Raw genomic sequence first — 17,564 nt, 5'->3', positions numbered from 1 at the left:
GACATTTTGCGTGCCAGATATGATCCAACCGGGATTCAGGACAGGAAGTTCCAGGACGGTCCGGGCCAATGAGATGGTTGTCAACCCTAAATATGCGGGTCAGAATTATTAACACAACTCTTACTACAATGTCAAGGCCGCTTGGTCTTAGACTAATAAGTAGCCACTTGCATAATATGCATATGTACCGATACACGAGTTAGCATACAACATTGCAACAAATATTACAGAATACAAATTAATAATAATTTAAACTACAAAGTTCAGGAAGCTTATGATTTACTGGGCTTATCACGTCGCCAATAAGTAGCTTTTAAAATATTAAGGTAATACGTAAATAGAACATATAAAACCTTAGTCATCATCTAACGTATAGGTACAACTAGAAGTTGTATGATTTTATGGCTATATTATTTGAAACATCGATAAATTTGATTTAATGCGACTCATAATGCGGGGATTAATAGAGGGCATCTGACGCCTACGCAGAAAGAGGTTCTATTGGCTACGCAATTTCCGTGAGTGGCTCGATGTTCAAGGTTTTCTTGATTTGGTACGATTGATATGAAAGGGAAGAACTTTGCAAGTTGGTTCAACTAGCTGTTGGTCCCATATGACCGTTCAACCTGATCGCCACAAAGGCTAATTTTGTTACATTTATAAAATTTGCGGCGTCATGTTGTCAACGTGAAGATCTCTTTACTTAGATTTTTCGGCATGCTTGTAATAGCTTTTGTTACTTTTTAAATTTTGCCTTCATATTACATATTATGTCCATCTTTCCGGTGGGCACGTTTAACTTAAATTCATGTAAATTTAGTCAAAGCACACTTGGGTACATGGCGAGATTAAATCAATTATTATCATGGGAATTGATAGTTCTAGATTCTAGATAAAATATTTTTAAATGTTTATCTTTGGCATGAAGTAGAAGGTGTAAATCTGCGTGATAGAAAATAATTATTGTTTATTATAACACGAGATTGTGGGGTCAACAGCTTGTTATGATGTCATCACTGATATGCATGCATATAACTTATTATAAAGAGTTAAGAGTGAAGGGAGAATTTTAAACAAATTTGTATGCAACCAAGCATTTTCAACCATAGAGAATAAGTTATTTTTCTTTTCGTATTGTAATATAATATTTAGCTTTCTACTCCGAACGCTTATAGATATACCTGATTTTACGACTTTTTTCGATTCTCGACATTCGAGGTAAAATTCTACCATCGAGAATTACTCAAAGATTGGTTTTATTGATTTCTGAATAATTTCCGAGAAATAATTTTTGAAAGTCAAATGGAAATTTTTTATTAATAGATATATGGGGCTTGAGAATTCTCGAGTTTTTTATTTCACGAGATTATAGAATAATTCTCGAGTATTGGAAATATATCTCTTTACGGTCTATTAACTTCAGGATTTTATCCCGTCCACAGTTTTTTTTAAACTCATCTGGTCCAAGGCCGAGAGTTTTATTTTTATTTAGCTTTTTTTGAAATCAAACTCAGGAGCTTTTTTATATTTTATATAATGCTAGCATGGTTTTCCGAAGGCTTCCTCTATATCTGTCAGACCCATGTTTCCAGGTACCTACCGCAGTTTCTAGTTGTTTAATAATATTATATTTAAAAATGTACTCTTCTGAAATGATTGTTTTATTTAGCTATAATGAAAACCAATAATTACATAGGTACATATCTCATGAATAATGGAATTTTACAAAATAAACAATGATAGAAAAATGATGAAATGAAATGGCGATGGTATTAAATAATTTTCATATTATGTTTTAAAAGATAATTTACTTATTTTGGGTATGACAAACAGAGCCTCGCAACCCAAACACACTCAATCATTAATATCTTGACAAAGTAAATTATTTTGTCGGATATTTTAAAGGAGTATTGGAACGTTCGGGTTTGTGAATTATCGATAAGTCTTGTTTCCCCTAAACATATTTTAAATTAATTATAATTAAAAATTCAAACCGTTTGCATTAATTATGATTCATAAGGCAGTCTGTTGTGTACCTTATGAATATATTATTATTTATTTTCAAGGCAGATTTTCATTATATTTAATAAACCATATAAAATATTATTATATACATTTATAACTAAAAAAATACTTTCACCAACCCATACAATCAGTCGTCATAAAGATATGTATATATTCTGTATAGTAATCCTTGTTCCAATATTTTTTCACTTTAATTCATATTTTATTTTATAATATAAATAATAATACACACATTGTATATAATTTTAATCTTCAATATTTTCAAAAAGTATTTTTATACAACACAACACTATCGTAATTTTATGTACTACACATGTAAATGTGTATGCAAACATATATATATATATATATATCATAAATATAGGGTAAAACAGACACGTGTTTGCCATTTAAAATTACTTTTATCAAGTACTTATTTATAAAATAATATTATGAACTTAAATATAATATATAGTAAGATTAAAATTGGTAGGTGTCTATAATATTGATTTTTTTAAGTTGATTTTTTCGATATCTTTCCATGCTTATACATTGGTTGGTTAAATTTTAGACAACCAACAATATACATATGTTGGTAGCCAATAAAACTCTTGTTTTATTTTGCATGTAGATTTTTTCTTATTAAACCAAATTAACATCAATAAATCATGAAGCGAAAAACTAGTTTGTTTATGGTAGATTCTTTTATAATGGTTTTCCCTGTTTTTATGTGGCCAATATTATGTGTTTTACCCTAAATTCATAATATAAATTTATGTCAAATAATAACATAATATTATATACCTAGGTACTTAAGTTTATTTTGCGTTGAATTTAAAATGATTGCAATACTGAAGTAAATATTTTATTCTTTTCCACATTGTTCTAATGATTTTTAATATTAGGTATTATAACCATTTAATATGATAATGAAAGGGATTGACATATTATTATGACAAGTATTTTTTATGAGAATTTTTATATCATGATAATAACGATATTTTCTTGTTCTACTATGTTTTGTATAGTTTAATAAATAATTAACAATAAGTACTTATAACTTAAAAAAAAACCTTCGACTCTTAAAAAGACATTAATTATTATTATACATTATTTCTAATCCTTTCACAGATGGCTAAGATGTCGTCATTAATACTCTTTTACGACTGGAGTATTATCTTCGTCAGGGGATATTTCTTCGTGTCCAAATATGGGATGGGTTCCATCGCCACTCCTTGTAACTGTTTTGTAAACCAACTCCTTACTCGGCTGCCTCAAGTCGTAAGCCCATCCAATCTTGGCGAACATGTCGATGTAGAACGTGGTTAAGTTCCAGGAGTACGCTCCTATCTCGGCCGCTTTGTAGTCCCATGGGAAAGCGTGGTGATAGTTGTGCCATCCTTCCCCCATGGCCAAGAATGAGACCAACTTGTTTTCCACTGGACTGATATTTCTGTAATAAAATTATAAATTAGCGCACACGCAAATATTAGTGGTGCTGTTTTGTTTTATTCCCTTCTTTTAAGGCTCTCTGCATATTACGGCAACTAGATATTGATACAAAATAGCAGGAAGTCGCAGATCTGATGTTTAATACGGAGACAGTTTAAATACGGCAATCTTAATGTGCTCGTATCAAGCATAGTGGAGATACGTGGGGAATGTGGGATGCAGCCAGCCACACGCTACATCTACGCACAAGTACATACCGTGAAGTGTGATCAATTATATTATACTTCACATTTTCCTTGCGCCCTTTCTCTAAACAGGGCTATTCTAATATGTAGTTAACACAGTACATAATACGTTCCCGTTATTTTTATTACTCAAAAATAACACGGATGTCACTCGGAGCAATTCCAAAACAAGGGAGTTATCTACAATAATTATTGTTGACGTGGTATGGTCTCTAATACAGATATTCTGGAAAATTTCAATTTATATGCTGGCTTGTTTTTTTACCAAGTTGATTTACTGTTCTTTTCATTCTAAATGTCATATTGTGAACGTTTTGAATTAATAATTTGTCATGTACTCAATATGTGTTTTTTTAAATAAATAAACACACCGCATTGCGTCTTACTCAACTTCATTTGCCAGCTCATGGTGAACATAGTCATAGGCGGCCGTGTTAAAAAATATCACGCCTGACATAACTTACTGGGATAATTAACAGCCTGAATACGACGTAGGTACCATATGTATCACTTCTTTAATTGATTTTGGAGTTAAGTGATATTATTAGAATAGCCCTGTTGATACCCACGTATTATCCCACAAGATATCCCCATGACCAAGCCGTCGCTACATTGAACTTCAACTACCATAACATGTGAAGAATCTAAGTGGGAATTAAATGAGTTCTAAATTAATCAACACGCGTCTAATACATAATTTTTGTTAACATCTGAATATAGCCTTACAATTAAAAAAAAATCGTTTATTAAATTAGCTTAGAATGTGTGTATCTATTTACATCAGTGGCAAAGGGTGGAGGTAGGCTGTTGGGATCCGCCATAAGAAAGTGCACATTAAACTTTGTTAGTCATAGGTATTTGTTTTCATTGAAATAAGACTACAATTTTTTAGATGGTGCTTATTAGTTTTTAAAATTCAATTAAGCTCTGCGAAAACCGAGTCATAATAGATGATAGTCAAAAAATACTTGTGTATCTATAAAACATCTAAAATTATGCAATTCAATCATACATAACTTTGAATAATTTATAGATATAATAATATTTTTTATCTATTATAGTTTGGTTTAGCCAGGGTTTAATTCATTTTTAAAAAATAACCAATACCATATGTAAATTATAGTCTTAGTTCAATAAAAACAAATACGTATGACTAACGACGTTTAATATGCACTTTTTATGGCGGATCTTAAGAGCCTTGCACCATCCTTCGCTACTGATTTACATAGATACACAATTATTTCGGTTGATCGTTCCTTGAGACTAGGGAATCCAATCCCGAGCCAAAATTCTGATCCCGGGATTTTGGGATTACAATTTGACAATCCCGGGATCCCGGGACTGGTCCCGGGATTGGCATTTTTTCCATTGTTAATATAAAATTTTTATATTTACAAATAACATTCATAAAATCGGTCAAAAATAAATCGAGACTATTTAAAAAATTTATTGTTAATATTGTATACGTTCAATCTTGGAAATACACAAGTTTAACGGACTAAATAATATTGTAATTTAAATAATAATGTGAATTTAATAGGAGATTGCTGCTTCTGATAGTAAAGACTTAATAAATGGATTAGCGAGATTTAAAATAGTAAAGCAAATAATCATGGTGTACTTATGGCCTTTCCGCTTCATAAATCTAATTAGTCAGACAAATATGAAACTGCCGTAAAACGTATGATATCATGGTGGAATTACTTTGTTAAAAGTGCGAAGCATTGTTTTTTTCCAATCTTTCCATTTTTAATAATTTATGTGAAAAAATAAAATGAATCGGCAACCTACACATGGGTATAAATCAAACTTCATTCAAACTCAGTTTATTTCTAATGTAGTTATTTTTTATTTTAAAGTATTTTTTCTGTTATATTTTCGCTTTTATTTGATTTTCCATAAAAAATGATAAAAAAATCAATCCCGAAATCCCGGGATTATGTTTATCAATCCCGGGATTCATAGGTATCGAAAATAGCTTGGGATCCCGGGATTCGGGATCCCAGGATTGGAATCTCTACTTGAGACCAACATGATCGTATGTATACTTACATTAAAACCGATTGTAACTACATATTATAGCAATTAAAATACTTCCCACTTACCACAAAATAATCTCAACGAAACGCGATTTGCAAACTGTTCAATATGTCATTTATACGGTCGTTTGGACCCTTTTTACAACGTTTTTCTTAGGTCGTATTCTTATTTGTTCGGTGGTTGTTTGTCCGGTACAAATCTCGCAATCGATTTTTAACTAACTCTCCGACTAGCTAGACATTTTAAACTTTTAGAATATATCAGAACACGATGCCAATGCATTTCTTAAATACTTTTAGCCATCTTTAAGTAGAACTGAATTCATTTTTAGTTAATTCTGTTTTGTATAAAAAGTTAGTTCGATACCATTATTGGTTGCTAGGGGGTCCTAGCAACTAAATTATTATAAATAATAATATATACGTGCATTACTATGGAAATCAATATGAAATGACATTTCATTATTCAGTATTTCTCTATCAAGTACAATTTTTTTTGATCGTTTAAGCTAGTCAAGTCAAGTCACTGTTCTGGCAAAAGACACTATTTCGAAAAAATGACATATTGAGTTAGTTATATCAAAATGTTCCTTATTTCAAACTTTACCGTCTGGAAACCTTCTTAATAAATAAACAGTCTTTATTTTAAAGTCATCCTTTTTACGATTACTTAATAAACTCACATGATAGACCATTTCAAACATTTTAACAACTTCAAAGTCAAATTACTCAAAACTAGTATTCTCCAGTTAGTGTATTCTGCCAGAACAGAGACGATATGATTCAACAGAAAATTTAAAACGTTGTATATAAAAAGTTCTTTTTTCTTGTAATTATTTCATTTTATTCACTATCTTATAATTTATGAGATTAAAACAACCAAAGTCACGCCAAGACGCGAGGTTTAGAAGTTAAGAATCTGGTTGACTTACTTGTTATAAGGCTTTCCTCCATAAATGTGGGCCAAGCTGTTAACCAGCCAAGTGAAGTTTAGTCCGAGCAAGTAGCGGAAGACCAACTGGGTGATGGCAGTGTTAACAAACGACTCTTTGAAGAAATACATTGGAATTGCCACTGGAATGATAAAGCAGCACAATGCTTTCATGGGAAGAAAGTATCTGAAATGGTAATAAAAAATGGTGTTAGTTCACAGCTATTGAAGAAACTCATATTCTATTTAGATCAATTTGTTTTAACATATTATGGACATTACACATTATAATATTATGTTCATGTTATGATGTTTCCGAATTCTGTAGAATTTAAGACAACTGTGGGGTTCGATGTGAGTCACCACTGTGAGAGTCGTCGACGTGTCGTAGGTCATGGTGTTGAGGACGGTGATGTGGTCGTCAGAAGGAGAGATGAGAAGTCGAGATTTGGTGGTTGCCATATGGAGAAGCGAGTTTTATTTGCAGCGTTAACAGTCGGTACAAGGGTATGTTACAATACTTATGAAACGGCTCCGAGGTCCGCATCTCGGTACAATGAGATGTTGTGCGGGACGATATGGAGATTGAGATAGTAACAGAAAGGAAACGTATATTAGAGTGACATGTCCGATGAATTATTATTCACTTTTTATATAATAACTACCCATTATAATTTAGAAAATAACTATATTAATCGAGAGAGCTACTTACTCTTATTTGCGTCAATAGACATACGAGTAGCTGACTATTGTATAAAATATAGATAGCGTGGAAATAACCTTTGCCGTAAGCAATTTACTTATTGTACTATAATTTGACACTACGGAAATGCATATTAAAGAATTTGTAATTGTGGTACACTATTTAATATCGCTGATCAATCTGCTGACACAGGTAATGAGTTGTTTATCGCCATACAACAATTTCACTTTTAACTCAAATGGGTAATTCAAAAAAGTTACCCGATCTGTTCTAGAGGAAGCTGAGCATGACTCTATTTTGAATCATTAGATAGGTACTTACTTTTGATGGAATTTGACAACTGGGTCGTCTAATACATCCTGCATGTCCACAAGCTGTCCTTTCTTCAAGACTTCCGGGTGCTTCCTCAGCATAAGCCAGCCGACGTGCGAGAAGAAGAAGCCGCGTTTGCTGTTATGCGGATCAGCGTCGGTTTCGCTGAACTTGTGGTGGACTCTGTGATCGCGCACCCAGTCGAACATGGTGTTCTGAAACATCAATCATGCAATATGTTATTGTAGGATTATTTGTCACAAAAGAAAGATTGACGAACGACAGTAATTCTTAGATTCTGTAATTAAGAAGCAAACATGAATTGAGAAAAAAGAAAAAAAAAATTAATGTAGCAATATTGTTTACCTAATCACGAAGAAGTCATTTGTCAAAGGAAAAAAAGAAAATACCTATCATTTTTTATTTATATTATAACGTGTGGTGTTTGTATACGACGTAAGTCTTAACCCTAATTCTCCTATAAGTTCTTATGGATCTAGGACGATTCGGCGCCGGAACAATTGGGCACCACGCAAACAAATGAAATTCGAAAATAAATAGACGTTCGTGAATTATGGATAAGTACTTTAAAACCATATATTTAATATTATTATATTACTATTTAATACTTGGCGATAATTTAAATTTACGCACGTAAATAATGATTTTATTGTGCATATGTTTAAGATGCAACGAGACGAGAGTTCTTTTACTTTTATATAATGCTCCAGGCATGATAATAATTCTCAATCCGCAATAAAAAAACATTGCATTGAGCAAAATGCATTAAAACTACTAAGTAGTAGATAGAAACTGATTAAAATTACTCATCTACTTTCTGTATAAAGTCGTAACGAACGTATATTTATTTCTTTCGACAGTGCGGCGTCCAATTGTCCTTGCGCCCAGTTATCCCATTCCCGTTATTATCCATCCGAGAGATCCATGTTCACGAAATTTCGTATATCATAGCTTTTAGTTATAATAGAATAAATTATGTTTAACACTCCAAAATCTTTCTCTTATTGCTTCAGTTCGCCATTGGTCTTCCTCTGCTTCGACTTTCCGAAACCAAAGCTACCGAAAACCACCAACCTCTCTAAATTCTCCAATTCATAATGAAAAGTTTCTCCGAAAAAAATAAAAATGCCTGTCAATCATATTATTGTCGAAAACCGTTTTGTTATTTTGTGTCTCTCGCTGAGTTCGATCAAAGAAATTATTAGCATTTGGTGCGAACACCATATTTCGAAGACACCATTTGCATTGCGCTCTTTTGCCGTCAGGGTCTACGATATGACGAAAAATGTCCTCTAAATTTAATGTTTACTTCATAACTATTTACGAACGTTAGTCTTACATATCGATTCAACAACAAGAGATTTTTAATAACTTACTTTTAACTTCCCCCGAGCTAACCCAATATAAAGTTATTATTCTGAAAACGTGTTTGTTATGTTGTTAAGGGGGGACATGCTCGTCGAAGGTCAAAATTGAGTTTTTATTGTATTTTCAAACCATGATCCTGGACACTCCTTAAACGTTGTAGATAATCTATTTATATATTATTGAAGCCTTATTATCCTTTATAGTTATTTTAAACATTTGATGACTGCATAAAGTATTTTTGTTACATAAAATAGTATTCTTTTAAACCTTTCGCTCTAATGTTTTAGAATATAGTCATATTTCGGTACATAACTGTGCAGTGGTCTTAAGATTTCCTACATTTATTAATTTTTAAACGCATTTATGAAACCATTAGTATAATTTATTACGAGATAATTTTTGTAAAATATTCACGATAAAAAATTATATTGATAATCTCTGTGATCCCAAATTTGACAAGAATTAGGCATTTTATTATTCAAAAAATCGGCAAGATTAACACATTTGAAGATGATTCTCAAGATACTCACAACCGTTTAAAAAAAAAATTAAAAAAAAATTCTGTTAGGTACATGTTCAAACACGCGCGTTAACATAATTTTACTCCCTACTCTAATTATAGTTTGTCAATTTATGGCTACGGCCGTATGTTGTAGCGTAACCACTAGGGAATGACAAAAGAAATAGCGTATTTCAAAAAAACACTACCTTATTCTTAGGTCAATAATTATTATAAAGCAATCATTATTCATAAGATATTTATCACACTTGAATGTTCAAAAATATAGCTTATAATGAGTATCTTTAGAATCATCTTAAAATGTGTTAATCTTGCCGATTTTTTTAATAATAAAATGCCTAATTCTTGTCAAATTTGGGATCACAGAGATTATCAATATAATTTTTATCGTGAATATTTTACAAAAATTATCTCGTAATAAATTATACTAATGGTTTCATAAATGCGTTTAAAAATTAATAAATGTAAAAAATCTTAACACCACTGCACAGTTATGTACCGAAATATGTCTTTATTCTAAAACATTAGAGCGAGAGGTTTAAAAGAATACTATTTTATGTAACAAAAATACTTTATGCAGTCATCAAATGTTTAAAATAACTATAAAAGACAATAAGGCTTCAAAATTATATAAATAGATTATCTGCAACGTTTAAGGAGTGTCCAGGATCATGGTTTGAAAATACAATAAAAACTCAATTTTGACCTACGACGAGCACGTGGGCCGATGCCTATAATTACAATCTTATATAATATTATGACGCCACGAAGGTGGGCACAAGTAATTTTTGCTGCTTTAAAAAAATGATACAATGTTTTCCTTATATCATTAATTATCTGTATGAAGTCATTTGATTTACTTTGCTTTAAGTGGGGAGATGAAAACGATATTTCAAGAAGAATGAAATGGACTGGGAAAATACAGATTCTGCTAGAATAGCGTACTTACTAGGTAGTATGTATATTTTATAAATAACATGATTTATAATCTAATATATAAAAATCAATGTTTGTTTGTTTGTTTGTTCGTATTTTATGCTCTGCCATACCGATTGCGATAAAACTTTATCAATTTATTGCTTGCACTTGCGCGAATGTTATAGTCATAGTAACTTAGAGTAGGTCTTATTTATAAAAATGAATGTCCGTCTGTCTGTCTGTCCCGTATGCGTTCCTATACCATTCATCCGATTGCGATGAAACTTTGGTGAGTTGTTGTGTGCACACCCGCGAAGGTTTCTGAATTAGAAAAACCACCTTCTTCTTCCTTTTCTTCTTCTTCATTATATCTTCTTTTATTCGTATGGTTCCTATACCATTCATCCGATTGCAATGAAACTTTCGTCAGTTGTTCTGCCAACACCCGCAAAGGTTTCTGAATTAGTACAACCATCTTCTTCTATTCTATCTTTTTCTATTCTAAAATCTTCTGATTTATTCGTATAAGTACTCACGAGACGGAAAAACAAAAAATATTGTGCATATACCTACCACTTCAATAAACAGAACTAAAACACAAACACTTTCTTTCTTTGGGTGGCATTGCAACGCATGCCGGGTACTTGCTGGTATTATATAAGATTCTCATACTAGGATAATGTATGTATCATGGTATATAATTGGTACTCAGAAAGGCACGATAAATCAGAATGTTTAATGTTTCTAAGCTAAGAGACATCTTTGCTTATTGAATCTATAGGTACAATTTCAGAACAAATATAACCAGGATTAAGTTTGTTAGTTAGGCTAGCGATATATTACTATTGTCTCCAGACAATTTTGTTCCGAGCTCTATCTCTGCATTATTTCACAATCAGCTTCTTTGATCAATCTTGGTGTTGTCCATTCCAGGATATTTCGTGGTATGTCGTGATAGAAAACATAGTGTATGTATGCTGTATATCGTACGACGTACACTATGGATGGAATCTGATTCTAAGGGGTTGATAATTTAGGTTGATTGAGGTAACACTGTTATTATTGCGTAGTCCGCCCACTTCCTCCTGGGGCGACCCAGGTAATTGATTCATAAACCTTACAGATAACTTAAAATCCACTGTGTCTAACAATGTAACTTGCCATAGTCTTTTTAATCAAAAGTATTTTTTTTCGAAGAATGCTTGTATTATATTGCTGGAGACTTTTACTGTTGATTGTCATTGAATTTAGTTTTGGGCTGTCACTGTGTGCTATATGTATCATTAATGATTGCTTAAAATATCTCACCTGGCCAGCTATTGAGAAGCAAATTATGAGAAAAATCCTCAGTGGCAGTTTTGCCTTGTAAGCCCTGTGACACCACAGACGATGGGCGCCAGCGGTTACTCCAAATCCTCCCATTCCACCAATGAGAAATGCTGAAAAAACAAAACAAAACAAGTATATTATCATATTTTATAATTTTAGACGCAGACTTGTTATCAATCAAGGGCCACTTTGAGGTATTTAAGAAATGTACAGAGTCATATGGAGAGCAGATTAATCGGGTTGAGTCCTCCGTAAAATCACCATCGCATTCAAATCTTGATATTCAGTTTACAGATACAGAAGACATTAATTATAATTAATGTCACCGAAACTAGCTGAGCCAGTCCAACCCTTTTCTTTTCTCTTTAAAGTATTTTTTCCTCTTCTGTAAGCACCATGGTGCATGGTTGTTACATCAATCCCATGCGACTCCGTATCAGGATAGCAGAGTGAGTACGTAAAATCTTTTCATTCGGATACGCGTCATGGAAGGCGACCCTGCATATCCACGTCTGTACATAACTGGGAAACCTAAAAATCTCCTCCCTGCTATATGTGCATACGTGACAGTGTGATTCGCAATGGTCAGGTTAGGTTAGTTTAGAACAATGATTCTCAACATTTTTTGTTTGGCGGAACCTTAAAACATTTTTTTAATCTTGCGGAATTCGTCTTTGGATGGCGCACATTAAAATCAAGGGTGAAAATTTTATAATATTCATGTAATCTACCAGCAAAATTCCTTCCTTAATTTGCCGCCCTCTTAGACTGTCTTAAGTTAATCTTCTTGCCGGTAGAGTTAGTTAATAATTAGCAGATATATAATATAACAATTAATTGTTAATACAACTGAAATCCTTAAATTGTTTCCTTCACATACGTTTTATAAAAATTCTCTTCCCCAGTCAGAATTAGATTTAGTATGATGCAAAATTTAAACTCAATACGCTAAACTTTCCAAATAGGGACTCCATTGCTTAAATTTAAATACACATCACGTTAAAACTTACCTTTAGCCCATTGCCCCACAAGGAAGGGGGGGGGGGGGGGTGACAGGGATCTAGCCTTGGAACCCGGGCTTTGGGGGACCCACCGTGGGGTTCGACCAGTTAAGTGAGATAAACATACAACAGATTTGCTCTAGTAGTAAAAAAGTCGTCTGCGGCTATTTTACTTAAAAATATTAACATTAAATGATAAATGTGCCTATGCAATGTAATTTGATGAGATATGATTGATAAAATTAATTGATAATTCACGCGTCGAATTTTATTTTATAATAATGTGTGTTTTCTGACTAATAAAAATTGGTATTTATCCAATATAGTGAATGGTCGCGTGTTACTTGGCTACCATAAAAGGGGGTTGTGATCAGTGCTTTATAATAATATGATGTTGAGTACCGAGAACTCAATAATTCAAGTGAATTTATTGAAAAATAGAAAGAAAAAAAAACACTGAAAGTACACGGAACATTCTTAATAAGTATACCTCGCAGAACCATTGGGTTCCGTGGAATACCATTTTGGGGACTTCTACTATAGAACATCAAACTGTCCTTAACCTATGCGATGGGTACGGGGCCCAGCAAACATCATGGCCTGGGGGCCCGCTTCAAGGTGTGGAGCCATGCTTTAGCACTAGGGTTACGCGGAACCCGGTTGGAAATAACTCGATTAGAGAGATGTTTTAACAGATGTGCTGTCTCACAAAGTTCTCTCAGACGAATTACACGCTACTAAAACTACGCAGCGAAGGTAGGCCTCGGTTAACTCGCCGTATTACTCTGGTAAATCGAGAGTTGACAAAGTAGTGAAATTGACACAAAGTGTATGTGTAGGTATATATTTTTTATTATCATTTGAAGCTTTTTTATTTCAACTAACCCTTTGGGACTTATAAATGCAATTGCGACGTTGGTTTTATTATGTTGCTTTTGATCATAATCTAGAACAGGGGTTCCAACCAGTGAATCGCGAACCAAATTTCGGCTGAGATAAATTTACTTATTCAGGAGTAATCTACACAGTGTTGCAAACTGTCATTCAAAAAAATATGTCAGATAGGGTAAAAAATAAGCTACCGAGAAGGCAAAAAATGCTAGATTTTCTCAAAAATCATATTTTCAAAAAAATATATCATAATTATTTAAGTACATTGTTTTTATAAGAATAACAATCGAAGAGAAATTTTGTATTTTACAACTAATAAAATAAGTAGGTAAGAAGTTAAGTCATATTTTTATACGTGGAGTTGAAGTAGATAAGTGACAAAAAATCAGCGTGTTGATTTTCAAGCAAATTTCTTTATTATGAGAAGATTTAAGTTGTTTGCGGGGTCAAACAACGCTAGATTTAACGCAATACGCCAGATACAAAATTTTCAAGCTAATTACTTATTCAAAAATGCTAGCTCTGGTAAGAAAAACGCTAAGTTAACAACGCTGATTCTACAAACGCCTCGCATGTCAATAATTTAATACTTTCAGAAAATCTCAAATCAATGCGCTACGGGTACAATGACAGATTTTAGTATATTCACGACAATATTGTAAATATATATCTTGTATATTTTTAAAATAATAAAAAATAGTTTAATTAGTTGTATGTATGATACCATATCAATTACAGCTGTTGTTTTTTTCATAATGTTCCCAATATGAGATAGTCTCATATTAGGAACAGCGACTATCTCAAATTAGGAACACTTTTTGGAGAACAGCTTATTTGACATTTTTCACTAAAATGCGAATCTAAAATAAACTGGCTGAAAGAAAAATATCATGACTACAAATTTATTAGTAAACAGTATGTTTGCTGTATTTATAATAATAGATACCCTGCAATGAGTTTATTTTAGATTTGAGAATGTCATAAAAAAAGTATCTCATAGTAGGCACCCTTCCTCTATCCTCTTTATATTTCCATGTGAATATCTTATATTTTCGCTTCATGAAAAGTCATAAATTTGAACTAAAATACTTATATTAATACTATAGGTATATATCGCAATAGCGACCACTGGAGTTAGTTTAGTTTAGGTGCTGTTGCAAAAACTGTGGGAAAAATTCTAAGAAATACTTCATCAGCGCATCTATTCTATACACAAGGCTGCTATCAGCGGCTATCCAGTGTAGTTTATCATATTTATGTATTGAGGTATTATAATTATTGTTATAATAAGTTAGCCGTCTAAACTGTCTATCTCGCTCTAAAAGTTAACACAGCCAAGAAAGGTTCTGTTAAAACAGCATTTTTGACAGTTCGGACGATTAACTTGCAACAATTTACTTGCCTCAATACATAAATATGTATATAAATAACTAACTAGCTAACTAAACTAGCCTTGTGTATAGAATATATACGCAAAGTCAAGAAGCTGACACCTAAATCGGGACAGCTATATAAAGGAAAATATTAGTAAATATATATATATTATATATATATTATTTTTCGTTTCGTTTTTGTTTTTAATTTATTCGAATCGTGCTGCTAATTAATTATTATCAGTCAATTTAGAGGAGACTTTTACAGTCACATTAAATACACAAGAGTAAAAGGTTGGACACCATTTTTTTTTAAATTATATATTTATCAGGTACCTATTGAAATACTTGGCCACTGACTTGGTATTATAAAAATAATTATCCGCTTAATAAAAACGATCGATGTTTTATATTTGTACGGTTTTACCCGATCCGTTCGCTGTAAAAAAAAAATCTAGAAGACATCAGCATATTATCAAAACGAGTCGGGATTTCGCCTACCTAAGCGCCCAACGGCCATATTGTTTTGGCTTTCCTCATTACGATGACGTATCAATAATAATTACCAACATTTGAATCAGCTTCGATTTTTTGACTGCCCACCTAATCAGTGATCAGGTGAGATTCTATTTTTTAATGATATTTTGTTAATTTGATTGCTTAGCGTAAGGCATGACCCCCGCAAGGGGGGCTGACAGGGCTCTAGCCTGGGGGCCGGGGCTTATAAGGGGCCCGGCGTGGCGGGTTGGCCAGTTAAATGAGAAAAACACACCACAATTTTTCCCGAATAGTAAAAAAGTCGCCTGCGGCGCTATTTCCCTTAATAATTATTAACAATTCAAAAGTTGTGGCTGTGTGGTGTAATTTGATGTGATATGATGATTACTATTATAATTAAACGATAATTCACGTGTAGAATTTTTTTTTATAATTATTTTAAGTGTGTTTATTGACTTACAAAATGGCTATTTATCCAAATATGGCGAAGGGTTGCATGCTACTTGGCTACCATAAAAGGAGGTCACGATCAGTGCTTCATAATAAACGCTGAGTGCTGACAACTCAATAAATAGACTGGATTTATTTAAAAATCACTAAAAATACACGAAATACCCTTAACCCTGGGGTTTTGCGAAAACCACTTGGGGAACACTATCTACTGTAGAAAATCGTACTGGCTTTATTTAACTTTAACCTTAAGCGATAGGTAGGAGCAGTGGCGCACCCAGGATTTAATATTGGGGGGGGGCCCAAGGAGGATAATGTAAATTAGTCCCATAGGCTCTTTTCTTCTTCACAACCTAATTTCTCGTTTATCGGCCTTTTGTCTATTGCACTCGCTGTACCTACACCATGGTCCCCACATCCTGAAACGAGCCCTCAGACTAGAATATTTGGCGGGCCCCCTACCTACCGCGAAGACTAAAGGCAGTGTGAAACACTACATTAACTTTTTCAAATTGTGTTTTAGTTCTAGTTTTAGTTTTTAATACATCTACATAATAATCAAAAAATATATTGCACAATTATATAATTGAAAATGTTCATGGCCATGAAGTATAATAGCGCCGCAGGCGACTTTTTTACTATTAAAGCTAATTTATGATGTGTTTATCTCACTTATCTGGTCAACCCGACACGCCGGGCCCCCAGGCTAGAGCCCTGTCAGCCCTCCCCAGCCATGACCTACACCATTCCGGAATTCGTGTGGACACCAAGAATTTTTTGACAGTTCCATTAGGGATTGTGTTTCTAAAAAAAACCTGACAATAGTGTTTCGAAATTTTTGTGTTAGAAATTAAAATCTAAGAAATTTTTCTAAAAAGGGTGTTGGAGAATTACAAATCATTTTTTTGCCGTGTTTTTATTTGTCTAAGCCCAAAGGTATAGTTTATCGGCTTTCAATTTTAATGTTTAAAATCATTCTGATAATTTTGGGGGGTGCCAGGGCCCCTTGGCCCTCCCCCTGGGTGCGCCACTGGGTAGGAGGCCCGCCATAGATCCTGGTCTGGGGCCCGCTTCAGGATGTGGGGACCATGGCGTAAGGCATCAGTGAGTTTATTCTATACACAAGGCGGCTATCGACGGTAGTTTACCATATTTCTGTCTCTTTTCTTTCCGACCATGTCCGATCCTAATAAGATCATATGAGGCTCCGTGGAGCGGATGTTTGTATTAACAGATTTTGTTTTTACGAGAAATGGATGTCTGCCACTTGCTCAACCTATTAGGTCCATACTCTGACTCATACACAAATTGAAAAACAATATGTGTACTTGCCAGACCCAGTATTCGAACCTGGGACCCACGACGTTATAAGCCGACGCTTAAGCCACGCGGCCATCGTGGGTATTTATGTATTGAGCCGGTTAATCGTTACGATAAGTTAACCGTCTAAACTGTCGAAAAGTGCTATGTTTTAATAGCCTCTCTTGGCTGTGAGAACTTTTAGAGCGA

General features: G+C 33.4%; 1 protein-coding gene across 1 annotated transcript in view; it reads right to left on the bottom strand.

Moving 5' to 3' along the window:
- Positions 1–2,722: 2,722 nt before the first annotated feature.
- The window catches only part of LOC147078305 (acyl-CoA Delta(11) desaturase-like), a 56,383-nt gene continuing 41,541 nt past the window's right edge, over positions 2,723–17,564 (bottom strand). The window contains exons 4-7 of the mRNA XM_085960525.1: positions 11,822–11,952; positions 7,696–7,901; positions 6,673–6,858; positions 2,723–3,457 (exon numbers count right to left, since the gene is read on the bottom strand). Coding sequence (XP_085816651.1) covers positions 3,154–3,457; positions 6,673–6,858; positions 7,696–7,901; positions 11,822–11,952 — 827 coding nt within the window. The 3' untranslated portion in view covers positions 2,723–3,153. The remainder of the gene's footprint in view (positions 3,458–6,672; positions 6,859–7,695; positions 7,902–11,821; positions 11,953–17,564) is intronic.

The sequence above is a fragment of the Rhyacophila brunnea genome, unplaced genomic scaffold, assembly GCF_057557595.1.
Source record: "Rhyacophila brunnea isolate RB1 unplaced genomic scaffold, BYU_Rbru_1.0 scaffold_11, whole genome shotgun sequence".
Lineage (NCBI taxonomy): Eukaryota > Metazoa > Arthropoda > Insecta > Trichoptera > Rhyacophilidae > Rhyacophila > Rhyacophila brunnea.
Note: the sequence above shows the minus strand (reverse complement) of the source record. Positions and strands in the feature narration are given on the sequence as shown.